The sequence below is a fragment of the Lutjanus erythropterus genome, chromosome 2 (genome assembly GCF_056507025.1).
Source record: "Lutjanus erythropterus isolate fLutEry1 chromosome 2, fLutEry1.hap2, whole genome shotgun sequence".
Taxonomy (NCBI): domain Eukaryota; kingdom Metazoa; phylum Chordata; class Actinopteri; order Lutjaniformes; family Lutjanidae; genus Lutjanus; species Lutjanus erythropterus.
Window position 1 is genome coordinate 7,935,170 of NC_139318.1, and position 13,597 is coordinate 7,948,766.

At 37.8% G+C, this 13,597-nt stretch overlaps 1 protein-coding gene across 1 annotated transcript; it reads left to right on the plus strand.

Annotated features, from left to right (window-relative positions):
• Positions 1 to 5,683: 5,683 nt before the first annotated feature.
• snrpe (small nuclear ribonucleoprotein polypeptide E) lies at positions 5,684 to 13,428 on the plus strand. The gene is made up of 5 exons (XM_084727224.1): positions 5,684 to 5,858; positions 7,824 to 7,850; positions 7,961 to 8,023; positions 12,779 to 12,857; positions 13,209 to 13,428. Exons 1-5 carry the CDS (start codon positions 5,805 to 5,807, stop codon positions 13,262 to 13,264), a joined length of 279 nt encoding a protein of 92 aa, XP_084583350.1. The 5' UTR covers positions 5,684 to 5,804; the 3' UTR covers positions 13,265 to 13,428.
• Positions 13,429 to 13,597: the final 169 nt, after the last annotated feature.

The following is a 13,597-nucleotide window of genomic DNA, read 5'->3' on the forward strand; positions in this document are numbered from 1 at the left end:
TGGATAAAACACACACATTTATTATTTTCATCTAATTTCCCACAGTGATGTTTTACCCTGCTTGATCGTTATGAACACCGCTCCCTGTCCCGATGTGATATCAGAAGATGCCCACATGACCTCGACCATGACAGCAGTCACTCATGTGCGCATGCTAACACTGGCCTCTTCATTGTTATTTTGACTCCAGGGCCTCGATGGCAGCCAGCTGGAGCGCCAGCGTATACTCTGCAGCGTCTCCCTTCTCCCAGTCTTCCTTGAGAATGTGAGCAGGCGTGTGGCATTGAGCGTCAGCAGCCCATTCCTGCTCTCATAGCACAAAGACAAGCATGTGGCACTTGACAGCCATGCCCGTTGAGCGACGCACGCCACCACAAGCCGCAGCAGCCCCCTGCCTTTTAAGATGTGGCCGTGGGGTCCCTGCCCTGAAAGGTGACACCCCGGCCTGCGCCACCGAGGCTCCTTGCGTCTTTTCTTTCCCCCCACTTGCGGACTCTCGTCTGTCCTCGGCTGCTAATTTCCGTCACACTTTCTCTTCGGAGCAGGGGGACAGGCCTGTGTTGTATGTTATTAATACTATTGTTAACTGCACACTCAAGGCTGGCCTCCCGGACTCAACTCATCATGTTACAGGTATATTGTGCACAACAGAGAAATTGCCAATCCTGCTTTATATAATACCATCTATAAATATCAGAGGGAATACTTTGGCCAATTATGGTTAGATGCAGGCTGCCATGATGGCAACAGACTTAAAGGATTTCTTCTTGGCCTAAAAACAGTAGGTGTTTTAACTGTGGTGTTTTTCTGAGATTAAAGATTGAGAGGGAGATTATTTTTTTGAAGCTTTATCTACAAAACAGAAGCCAATATCTAACAGATAAACACCAGATGATGAGTGAATTCTGATTTTCCATTTATTTTCCTATGGTCCTCTAAAGAAACTGCAGCTCACTTTACCAAACAATTCAGAAATTCTGTCGAGTCTCTGGTCCGGTGCCTGTTGTAAGGTTTGATGTGGCACAGCACCCTCTAGAGGCCAATATAGAGGAATTGATTTGGACCTGTAGTAGTACTGCTCACAGTGAAATGTGGACTCAAGTAAAGGTAAAACTAAAAACTTGCAAATGTAAGAAAAAAGTTGTGAATCACATCTCTAATAAATTATGAAAAAAGGGTTTGGGCTCCTCAGAATAAGTCTTAAATGGCTGCAATACAAAGACAGAAGTGAGTGAATTACTCATTATCTGAAGCTGAAATGTATCATTCAGAATATGGTAGTTTTAACCTGTTCTTATATCTAATTTCAACATTTAAAAAGTTGTTTTATTAGAGCAGCATACCAGTGAACAATTTCAGTCACTAATGAGTCACAGCTCTTTCTTTTTTCTTTTCTTTCAAGGTGCATAAATCAAAATTAATTTAAGGGTTAGTTCAGCCAAAAATGTAAATTCAGTCATTATCTCGACCTCATGCCGATTGAAGGTCGGTTTTAGTTTTTAAGTCCTTAAAACACTGCTGGAGTTTCACAGGAAAGGAATGTTGTAGAATCTCTCAAACAATTAAAATTAATGGTGACCAGTAAAAAACAAAAAACAAAAAATGCCTCCATACTGCTCATCTGGTGTATTCCAAGCCCCAACATGCCAGGTTGACTTGAAAGACATCATTCACACCATGTTTTAAGCCTAAATCTTCACCTCACTTAAGCTTCATTTATTCAAGGTAGTTTCATTTTTGAGTGATGCTTTTGCAGAAACACCCTGATCACATTCACACAGTTACTGGATGCTGCCCAGTACAATCACAGTCTTATCTGTCAGGCACTGGCAGGTCCGTTGGAGTAGTTGGGGATAAGTGAGTTGCTCAAGGGCACCTCAGTGGTAATGAGGGAGGAGCAAGCGCTGCCTTCTACTTTCCCTACCCAAATTTATCAAAAGGATTGAACCAGCAACCTTCTAGTTACAAGCTCACTTCTCTAACCTTTAGACCACCACTTAATTAAATTTTTCTGGTATCTGTACTTATTAAAGCATTTCTTTCTTTGACTACTTTTTGCATCTCCCTACATTTTAACACAAATATTTGTACTTTCTACTCCATACATTTTCAAGATCGGTACTTTAGTTTTAATGCAAGACAAAAACGTAAAAAGACGTAACAAGACGAAAACGGCGTGAAAGACTGATGAAAATGACATAACGCAAAAATCATTAGAAGAGGTAACAAAAATACATAACAAAACGAAAATGACATAAAGTTCATACATTGAAAATGACGTAACAAGAAGAAAACAACAATACATAAGAGGATGAAACTGATGTAACAAGACAAAAATGATGTAAAACACATAACAAGATGAAAACTATGACAAAGATTTTTTTTCCTGGTAAAATCCAGCAGTGTTCTGTGGACTGAAGAACTAAACCCAACCCTCAGTCGACATGAAGGTGAGTAGATAATGAATGAATTTTCATTGTTGGGCGAACTAACCCATTAAAGCAACTATACGCATCATAACATGGTAACTTACACATTGAGTTTTCAATAGAACTGTTAGATAAGATAAAGCCACTCAGTCACTCAATAAATGTGTTTGGACAGCCCAAAACAGAAACATGAACAAAAAATAGAAATAAAATGAAAGAACAGCAGCAAAACTTACAAAAAGACAAATAAGACAAAGAGCTGGATTGTTTGATTTGAACAACTGATACACTATTATTGTTCTTTTCTTTGGATTGATCAGGTACAAATAACTAGAATGAAGATGGTATTGATTTTTTTTTGGCAGTAACTTTGCATGCGTCCTCATTGTTTGTGGTACGACTTTCTCTTTCTGATTTCTCTGATGTGTACAAGCTGCTGAATTTCTTTCCTTCTTCTGCTTTGATTTTCTTTTTGTTTCCATTTCAGCCCATTTCATTTCATCCCCATTTATTCACTTCCTCCTTTATGTGATTAAAGGTTTTTGCAGGATAATATCACCGAGGGTAATGTATCAAGATTCTGGGGGGAACAAACATGGGGGCACAATTAGGGTAGATGCAATTAATCATGTAATAACTTGAGAGTTGCTCCTTAAGGTTTGCTTCCATGTAATAAGAGTATGCTGCTTAATAAATGTGTCTATTTGCAATTTTTGGATGTTATGTCAAGTCAGTAATTTCACAGATTAGATAGTTGAAATTCAGACTGCAAAACTCAAGATAAAGGTTTCAAACATTCTGGGTTAAACATCTTTGACCTGTCAGGTTACATTTCATCAGATGCAAGAAAGAAAAGGTAAGATGACAGACTGGACTGTCAGGTTTCACAGGTCAGAAGTATTGAAAAGCATCTCTCTCCCTGTTCATTACAAGTTAATAAAAACATAAAAAATGCTAAAGTATGTAGTTACCTGAAAATTGCACCAATATGTACGATTATTGGGCAATGCACGGCCATTAATATGTTGCCATAACAGCCTCCACTTTTCTGGTTTCTTACCTTTATTTTAGCTTGGAAATACATTTAGGTAGAGACGTCATTCATGTAGCTGGGTAAAACAATAAAATAAAAGCTTGGAGACATAAATAACACCAATGAGAAACTTACATAAAAGTGGTAACAAGATGAAAAAATAAATAAATAAATAAAAATTCAAGAAATTGAAACCTCAATGATATATAAAAAACAGTTAAAATTTAAGGTGTATAAATCATCTAAAATAGGAACATGTGGAAATAAACTGCGATACAGTTAAAAGACTTAAATTGCCCTACAAATAAAAATGAGGAAAGCTTTCAGTTGTTCTGCATGTTGTTCCATGATGCAGGTGCACAATCTGAAAAACTGGATTTTCCCAAATTCAGTAAAAACAGCTGGCACCTGCAGCGTAATCCAATCACTTGACCGAGTTTCAAGCTTGCTGCTTAGCGGCAGGGATTTGCTCACATTTAGCAGCAACAGAATTCATTAATTTAAATTCAAGTTCAAATCTGCTCCATTGGTATAGAGAACCAGTGTTATCCAATTGCTTTGATCATTCACAAGGCATGTCAGGCAGGCACCTGAAGCCACATGTTTAAACGTCTTTCTTATTTTACTGTGAATCTGTGCAGGTGCCAAATACATATACATACATATATATATTATTTAGAACTTCAAAAGAACTCCAAGCCCAAAAACAGTTGTGCACAAAATACAGAGTTATAAATTCTGTTCACTGGTGGTAGTATCAGTGGGTGAGAGAGAGCCATAATAATCTTTTCCCTATGGGGCCACCTAGTGGGTTGATCTGGCCATAGCGGCCAAAACAAAAAACAAATACAGTCAGGCAATTATGCGCATATTAAAAACATAATAATATTAACTCAATATATTTATTTATCTTAGGGCTAGCTAGCTGGGGCAGGGCCTTTCTGTGTGGAGTTCGCATGTTCTCCTTGTGTCTGCGTGGGTTCTCTCTGGGTTCTCTGGCTTCCTCCCACAGTCCAAAGACATGCATGCTAGGTTAATTGTGACTCTAAATTGTCTGTAGGTGTGAATGTGAATGTGAGTGGTTGTCTGTCTCTATGTGTCAACCCTGTGATGAACTGGTGACTTGTCCAGGGTGAACCCTGCCTCTCACCCAATGTCAGCTGACTCCAGCAGCCTGCGACCCTTCGGGAAATAAGCGGTTACAGAAAATGAATGAATGAATTTACGTCTTATTTAATATTAGACTAAACTGAAATGAAATGAAATTCACTGATTATAAGGAGAACCTGTGAAAATGTTACATTAAAAGTGAATGTAACATGCTTATGAATGATTTTGTCAATGTTCATTGTACTTACACAAAGCACAGGTTGTGACTTAAAATGAGAATTCGATATTAAGTTTAAATGCGAGTACGCTGTAAAAATGACAAAGCTGAAAGCTCTGAAGTTCAAGGCAACTTACTGCAATAGATCTTTGAATTTTGAGAATTCAAACTCTGAAGGTTTTATTGACTAATAATCTTTTGTTGAGGTAATCAACGTTTCTTCTTTAGATAAGTTGAATGAATTGCGTTTTAGACCCCCCCCCAAACAAAATCTTTTTTTTTTTGAGTAAACTCGTTTATAAAAAGTAGAAAACTAAATTATCTTGATTAAAGATTACAGTTTGGCAAAACGTGTTTTAATTTATTTATCAACTTAAGTTGGGCTTAAAACTTAAAAATCTGTTGCAGTAAGTTGCCTTGAATTTTTGAATTGTCTCAACTTTTTTTTTTTGATAGTGTATGGATGTAGACAGTGATAGACCTTCTTCGCTTTTTTTAAAAAAAAAAAATAGTAGGGTAAACACAGGTATTACCAATAATACTAAGAAGGTCCTGTTCAATTTAGTGTAGCAGAACCATTGTAGTGGGTTAACATAGCACAAAAGCAGCAGCCTGACTCTGTTTGACCTGAATGGATTAAAACCTTCATTAATATCATTGGTAACACCTGTGTTTACTCGACTACTTCATGTCAAATTTGTGAAAAATTATCCGTGTTTGCTCTTTAATAGAAGTTATTTTGTGTAACTTTTATTGTGAGCTTGCCAGAGTAAACGCATACTTGTCCCCCACTCGTGAACTGTGTGTGGATCAACAGGTTGGTGCAGTAACAGCCTCCCACCTATCGTGGCGCTGCTCCGCATCATGTCACCGCTTTATTACAACCGTTTCCGCTCGCGGGAGGAAGCCCGCCATTGAAGCAGCAGCCTCACAACGTGAGCGTTTCGTTATCGTGCACTCTTAACAAGGTGCAAATTTTTCATTTTGTACCTGCCGCAGGTATTTTGTTGGAGCCATGGCGTACAGAGGACAAGGACAGAAGGTCCAGAAGGTTATGGTGCAGCCCATTGTATCCTTTTATCTGCAGTGAACGACAGACGCAATTTAATTGTTTGCTACAATAACTTAGCAGCTAGGCTAACCATGTTTCATTAGCTAGCTAGCCATTCATTTTGCATTAGTGTGAATGAGGACAGCGTTTTAACATAGCTACAGGGTTTAAGGGCATAGTAGCAGTATGATTTGATTTAAACTACAGTGCATTCACACAACCGCTGTGTGGACATAAAAGCTAGCGTTATATCGTTATGTACCCACAGCGCGCTAAACTCCATACAGTTCTCATGCACTACACTGCGATGCCCCTTAGTTAAATACAAAGAGTTTACGTATATCACTGTTCGTATAAACGTGAAAATAAGTTGCATTTCAAGTGGAAACAGCATCTGTTCTACGTAACTATAATTTTACAATTATGTCTCTCAATGTAGTTTTTGAAACCCTTACTTTCAGTGTGAAAAAGCTTAAAAATGCTACTTTGCATCAATATCAGTAATGTAATCAATTATGTGTATCAATCCTTTACTTAAACATATTCAACTTAGTCCTGGGCAGTAAAAAAGTGTTGGTGTCAACAGTAGACACTTAATCGTAGAGTTGCAACAATTAATAAATTAAATTGTGAGCTATTTTAATAATTGATCAGTCGGTTTGAGTAATTTTTCAAGAAAATGTGTCTGAATTTCAGCTTCTTAAATGGGAATATTTTCTGGTTTCTTTACTCCTCTTGGACAGTAAACAGAATATCTTTGAGTTGTGGACAAAACAAGACATTTAAGACATCATCTTGGGCTTTGGGAAACACTGATCGACATTTTTCATTAATCGATTGGTTGAGAAAATAATCGATTATGAAAATAACCATTAGTTTCAGCCATACCTAATCCTTAGCAATAAGAAAACTGTTCAATAAGATGTTCAATAATTTAGCTTAAATGCATTATATCCAAATTACATAACAAATACACCTTGGCTTATATGCAGCCCATTATATACCTTGGTGATATGTGGTTAACTCAAAATAAAGTGATTAAATTTAACTTTTTTTCTCCTGATTTGTACTTAACACAGGTCATTAATTAATTATTGGTTTCAACAAATTAAAGTCAGTAATTTATCGAAATTACTTCTTCAAACAAAATGGGCCTCATTCAAGAGCATTTTCTTATTCTTATCTTAAATTTCTCGTAAATAATTAACAGTATGAAGGGCTCTTACAAACACGCCACACCAGATTCAACAAACTCTTGTAACTTAAGCAGACTGTGTAAATTATCCACCGTATTTTACTGCACGTGCACCAGACTTGTACATTAGTACTAGTACATTAGTGCCATGTTACCTGAGGGTCAAAGAAGAAACAAAGAAGAACCCAGATATGATATGATATGAAAATAATTTAAGAGGAAAGTTAAAAGACTCGCCACAGAAAGGGGTGGTCGATGACTGCAGCTTGAGGAGAGGAATAAGGGGAAGTTTTCATCATGGAGACAGAGGACAGAATAAGTGAGGATGTTCGTTAAGACGGAGACTTCATAAACCTGCATGTGCAGATATACAACCAATACGCCTGACAGCAGGTCATAATAAATCATTGAATGAAGGATGAGAGGCTTTATATATAAAATTATAATTTGAAATGTAGTCAAACAGGAAAATATCAACATAACTATGAGGAGTAATTTGTAATTTATTTTTCAAACTGAAAATTTTTTCAAACTAATTAAATATAAAGTCATTAGTGAAAAACTTCAGTTTGGATAACAGCAGATTGTGTCCGTATCTGAAAGAAAATTCATACGAGAAAATTGGTGAATGGCACCACTTGCCTTAAATCACTTGTGTGCACCACTTAAGAACTAATCTGTTTGTACGAGCGGTTCTTGCATGAGGTCCAATGTCCAGCCCTAATTCAACATGTTTTAATATGTGTGTTTGCTTTTGGACATTGAATTTCCTTGACTCCATGTATCAGAACCTAATTTTCAGGTATCTACAAAATGTAAGTTTATATATATATTTTTTTTACCATATTTCCTTGCTTTGTTTTATGTGATTGATGAATAAAATATTCACTTCACCATCATCATCACTTGTCCTTCTCATCTCCAGCGCTCCCGGATCCAGGTCTGGTTGTATGAACAGGTGAACATGCGGATAGAGGGCTGCATCATTGTAAGTAATAAGTAATTTTGTGGGTTTTTTTTTTTTGACAGGAATACATGTGTAAATTTTGAGTGTTTTTTAAGTTCATCAACCTATTTCGTCAACAAATTTCCCCTTTGGGATCAGTAAGTACATCTATCTATATTGGCAGATGTCTGCACACATGAGGTAAATAAACAAAAACCAAAAAGTCCCATACATCCTGCCGTAAAAAATTGCCTAAATGTCCTCAGTGACCATTGTCTTTTCTACAGACAGTGTTACTGCACTGTATCTACACTGAGTTTGAAAAAGAGTTTTGGTTTATTTGGACAATGATGTATTTGCTTATCTCACAAAGTCTGCCACAATATGATTTCAATTCAGTTCAGGGGCCTCGGTTGATATGAGACGATGCATGTCCTTATAACACAGTCGATTGCTATTATGTCAGTTCAAAAATACTGTACAGCGTTCCCACAGCTAAGAATTATGAGGCATTGCAATTTAGGTTTTGATTTGACAGTGTTTATCTAATCTGAATTTGTTTTCGAGTGTTATCAAGTCAAGGGATGTCACAAGAACTGATACTTTGGTACCAAGTCAAATTTGAAAATGGGGTGGCAGTGTTTTTTTTTTTTTTTTTTTTTTTTTTTAACAGAAGAGTAGGCACTGGTTGACAGGGCCAGCATATATGTGTGCAGGTGCTGTGGTTTGCCATTAAATGCCAAAGGAAGAAGAAAAGCACCCACCAGTACCAAGGAACAGCTACACATGTAAAACAGTGACGTGAGCTGCAGTGACAGCTCGACTTGTTAAGAAGAAAATCAGTAAGCAGTCGTGTGTGGAAGTGCTTTGTGTTCAAATTAGATCAACAGGGATTGATTGCCTAATTTTGTTTTTTACCTTGGTATCAAATTGGGTATTGACAATCATCAAATTTACTGGGTTTGGTATCGACTATTAAATTTCTGGTATTGTGAGATCCCTAATCAAGTCTCAATTTCTGTGTGAATTCAGTTTGGTTTGGAACTCAACTTTTGAAGGAACTAAAGTTATTAATGATTACACGTCAAAAGATTCAACTGGGGTCACACCTGTGTCTCAGTTGGTAGTGTGTGCACCCCATGTACAGAGGCTGTCAGTCCTCTGCAGTGGCCACCGGTTCAACTCCCACCTGCAGCCTACTTGTGGCGTATCAGCCCCTCTCTCTCTGTCCCTTTCCTGTCATATCTTCAGCTCTTACTATCAAATAAAAGGTAGGGGTGTCCTGATCCGATATTGATATCGGATATCGGTCAGATCAGCCAAAAAACGAGTATTGGATTTTATCGGACTACATCTAAAATCTCTGATATAAGCGCTCCGATAAGCAGTCCATTTTCCGTTCCAGCACTTCTATCCATAGGTGACTCTGGTTGCTGACTGTTCTCTGTTTGAGTAACATCACTTGATCAAGCCTTTTCTAACATTCCACACTACAAAATAAGTAATAAAAGTATATATGATTCGTGCTGATATCATATCGGATCAATATCGGTATCGGACAATACTCAAGGCTGCAATATCTGTATCGTATCGGAAGTAAAAAAGTTGTATCGGGACGTCCCTAATAAAAGGCAAAATACTCAAAAATGAATAATTAAAAAAGATTCAGTGCACAACTGTAGCTACAACTAAGATTACACTCCATTCGAAATCTATTAAAAATGAGAACCTGTTTTGCGGTGTCTTTCATACTTTGTTCATTGTTAATGAGGAACAAAAAGAAATGATTCAGTAACAGATTCATTGGCATGGGAGGTCAGTGAATCTGTGCATTTTGCCAATCCAGGTGTCAGAACCCCAAAACATTTTCAAACAATTTCACAGCATATGCTGGTGAAATTCTCATGCTGTAGAGCCCTTGGGCTTTGACAGATTAAGGCTTAGTATGAATGTACAGAACAATCCTCTGCTTCTGCTTAGATGGTGAAATCAGTTTGCTGTATTGCTCCTTTTGCTGTAACAGTCTTCTTGCACCTTTTAATTATTACAGTGAGTTATTGATCTTTTGTAACCAAACGACTTCCACATTACTGAAGTTGGTCCCATTTTTGGAACCAGCTCCTCATCCTTTAGGGGTGTAACGATTCACTCATGCGCCCGATGCATTGGACTTTAATGTGTTAGATACGAGTGCATCGGTTCAGATGGCCCTGCATTGGTAAAAAGCTGAACATGAATCGGAAAGAAATTGATGCAGCACTAGCGTATCGATACACCTCATTGGGATGCGCATACATTTAATTTTGGCATCAGAGAGCTGCCACAGTTAAGTTTCCTCCGTCTTCTGTCTCCCGTTGTCTCTGCCTGCACCGCTCTTGCTGGACGCCTGCTGCCGCGCTCACAGAACAAGCGCTCCCTCCTCCCTCTCCTGTGTCTTATCTTTGCTCATATCAGATGGCGCTGACAACAGCGACAGAAGTGACATTGTACTGCTTTGCACCACCAAACTTTCATAACACTCAAGTGTAGACTAAGTTTGGGTTTCATAAGAAAGATGAGAAACGCTGCTGCAGATCATTTATGCAAAACGTGTCTGACAGCGGAGTACAGAGACACGAGTCTGAACCACAAAGATGTCATGTCACTGTGAGAGCAGGTAACACAGAGCATCACTGTTCCTCCACACTAATCAAAACCATCAGCACTCTTCATATGAAACAGAGCAGCACATCATCTTACTGCAGAAATACTGATGCTGATATTTAGTTTTAAATTTTCTCATTTATCTAATCTCATTTACACATGAGACTCATAAAGATATAGACATAAACATCACTGTAATGTCTCCTCTTTGTCTCTACTGTTACTATATTTAGTAAAACTATCAGGATATTTTTTGGCAACTAACAGCACTCTACAAATGTAGCATTACTTGAATCAAAATGTAAAGACTGACACATTGCATCGTATCGTGACAGAGCTGAATTGTATCGAACCGAATCGTTGGCCACTTAAAGATTTATAAAATATTTCGTATCCTTGAACGTGTATCAAGATACATATCGAATCATCTTGAGTCAGTGAGATACACACCCCTAATTTATTATGGAGAGTACAGTCTGGCACACTCCTACTGAATACTGACTTAAAAGTTTGATAGACTCTCAACAGTCCAATTTATTTTGTGATAAGATGATCAATATCAGTTTTTGTTTTAAAGAAGGAATCTTTCTCTAGAATTGTTTTTTGTCTTTGTTTTTCCCCTGATCTCTGGGTTTCAATTAAGGTTTATCTCACCTCAATTTTATAAGTAAAGTGCATTTGAAACATCAGCTAACTTTTGACAGTCACCTCAGGCTTTTTTGTTGGAAGTCCATGTACCAAGATGTTAAGGCCTTCAAGCCCACATGGCTGAGGTTGCTAGGTGATGAGTAGTGGTCTTGTGCATCATGCCATTTTTTCAGTTTGTTTGTGAGTGGAACAAAGATCCAAGAAAATCATTTTGTCCTCTTGCTCAAGAACACATGAATAAATAGAATTGCTCTTAAGTTGCCCATACAACTTACATTTAATAAATAAAACATTCTTTTATTGACAGACTGTAGCCTTACAGCTTGTACAGTTCCATCACTCTTGACATCTACCTCAGGGTTTGTCTGCAAGCTGCTGTCCAGGGTAACATACTCTGTCGCTCGTAACTTGGTAGCCTATTGGTTAAGACACATGCCACATAAGTGCAACATCCACAATTTGATTCTGCTTGGTAGGGTTTGGGAATACATCAATTGTATTGTATCGTGATAGACTGGATATCTTGGATTTTGGATATCATTGTATCGTCATCTGGTATAAGTGTTGTCTCTTCCTGGTTTTAAAGGCTGCATTACAGTAAAGTGATGTAATTTACTCAACTTACCAGACTGTGCTGTTTGCCTTTACCCACTTAGTCATTATATCTGCATTACTGATATTTATCAAGAATTCCAGTGTGAATATATAGCACTAAATATCAGTATTGAAATATGTCAAAAAACTCATGGTATTTGAATTTGTGAATCACCCAGTGCAGTGCAAACTTATGTTATCACCTCAGCCGTTTCTATCCTTTGTAGTGCACAGCACGTTGTCAGCCATGACCTGCATGATCAATAATTATCTCTATCAACCAATATGAAACTTGCAGTATTTTCTTTCTGCCTATTGCACCCAGGGCGACTGTTTGGAGACCTTTATTTTACTTTAAAAACTTTGAAAATACTTTTAAAAGCCCTCTCTGTTTCACCCAATGTTGTCACATAACCTATAGTATAATTTTCTCTTGCCTTTCTCTTGCCCCCCCCCCCCTTAAGTCATGGATCACTTGGTGTTAGAAGGGCATTTTTTGGCATAAACTGGACTGATAACATGTTTTTGGCAGGCACCTTAACATTTTCTTATTGTTTCATGTACTGTAATACTGGTACCAATGCATGTTACTTGCTCATCTGCTGGTTTCAAACATCTCTGCAGTGTGAAGTTCTTGTTTTTACTATTGGTGACATGGTTGTGAATGAAACAGGTAACCTTGTATAGCTTTTTTGGGGCATTCATAATGCTAATAATCATATCTCACAAATGTGCAACCTCCTTTTAAACAGGTAGCATTTATTAGTTGAAAAAGACTACTATGTATGAGAAGTTTTGCAGTTGGTGAATCCAGTAAGAGCAAGCCTCAGACTAATATGTGAAATTCAGGAAAAGAATGCGAAACCTATGGCCCGTGGAAACTAATTTTGGTCTCACTGTTGTGTCCCTTAGGGTTTTGATGAGTACATGAACCTGGTTCTAGACGATGCCGAGGAAGTCCACATGAAGACTAAGAACAGAAAGCCGCTGGGTAAGAGCACCCTACATTTTAACACTTGTTTTGTACCCATGTCTCTGTTTAACTTTGCTTAACAGTGATTGCACACATGCATATTGGCACACTTGACACCTTCACAGACATAAACTGACCTTCGCTGTGATGGTTCACAAATCGACCTTTTTTTCACAGGCATCACAGCACGCCTGAACAGTGGGGTGCTATTGATCCTACATGTTACTGTAGCACTTGATTCCCTGTCATCTGTAGTCAACTTGATCGGCACTCTGCTTTGTCCAGAAGTGAACTGACGCTTTGTATCTCTTTCCATCCATCATCTGGTTGCCCTAATCCACCTCCCCTCTTTCTTCCTCTGTCTCCCAGGGAGGATCATGTTGAAAGGAGACAACATTACCTTGCTGCAGAGTGTGTCCAACTAGGGCAGTGGAGACTCCTACAAATTTTCCTTTCCTAGAAAGAAATATTTTCCTTTCTTTTGTTTTTGCAAATGGTGTTGAGTATGTTTGTGTTTATATGACATGAATATTGTAATTGTTCCTTTCTACCACCTATCAATTTTGAGAATAAAGGTTTTTTTTTCTTACAGCTGTTTTCTGTTTATTTATTTCACTAAACATTTCTAACACTCAGTTATTTGAATGAGTATTTGGGTCATTGGGCTGCACTGCCATCTAGTGGCAGACAACAACATTACCATGTACTTATGTAGGTCAAACTCGCAGCTCTACTGTATAACGGGACAAAGTGCTACT

Excerpts from the sequence above, each read along its gene's own strand:
- snrpe (XM_084727224.1), top strand. The coding sequence starts at position 5,805 with ATGGCGTACAGAGGACAAGGACAGAAGGTCCAGAAGGTTATGGTGCAG. Across the intron at positions 8,024-12,778 it reads GGATAGAGGGCTGCATCATT|GGTTTTGATGAGTACATGAA; the intron begins GTAAGTAATAAG and ends TGTGTCCCTTAG. Across the intron at positions 12,858-13,208 it reads TAAGAACAGAAAGCCGCTGG|GGAGGATCATGTTGAAAGGA; the intron begins GTAAGAGCACCC and ends TCTGTCTCCCAG.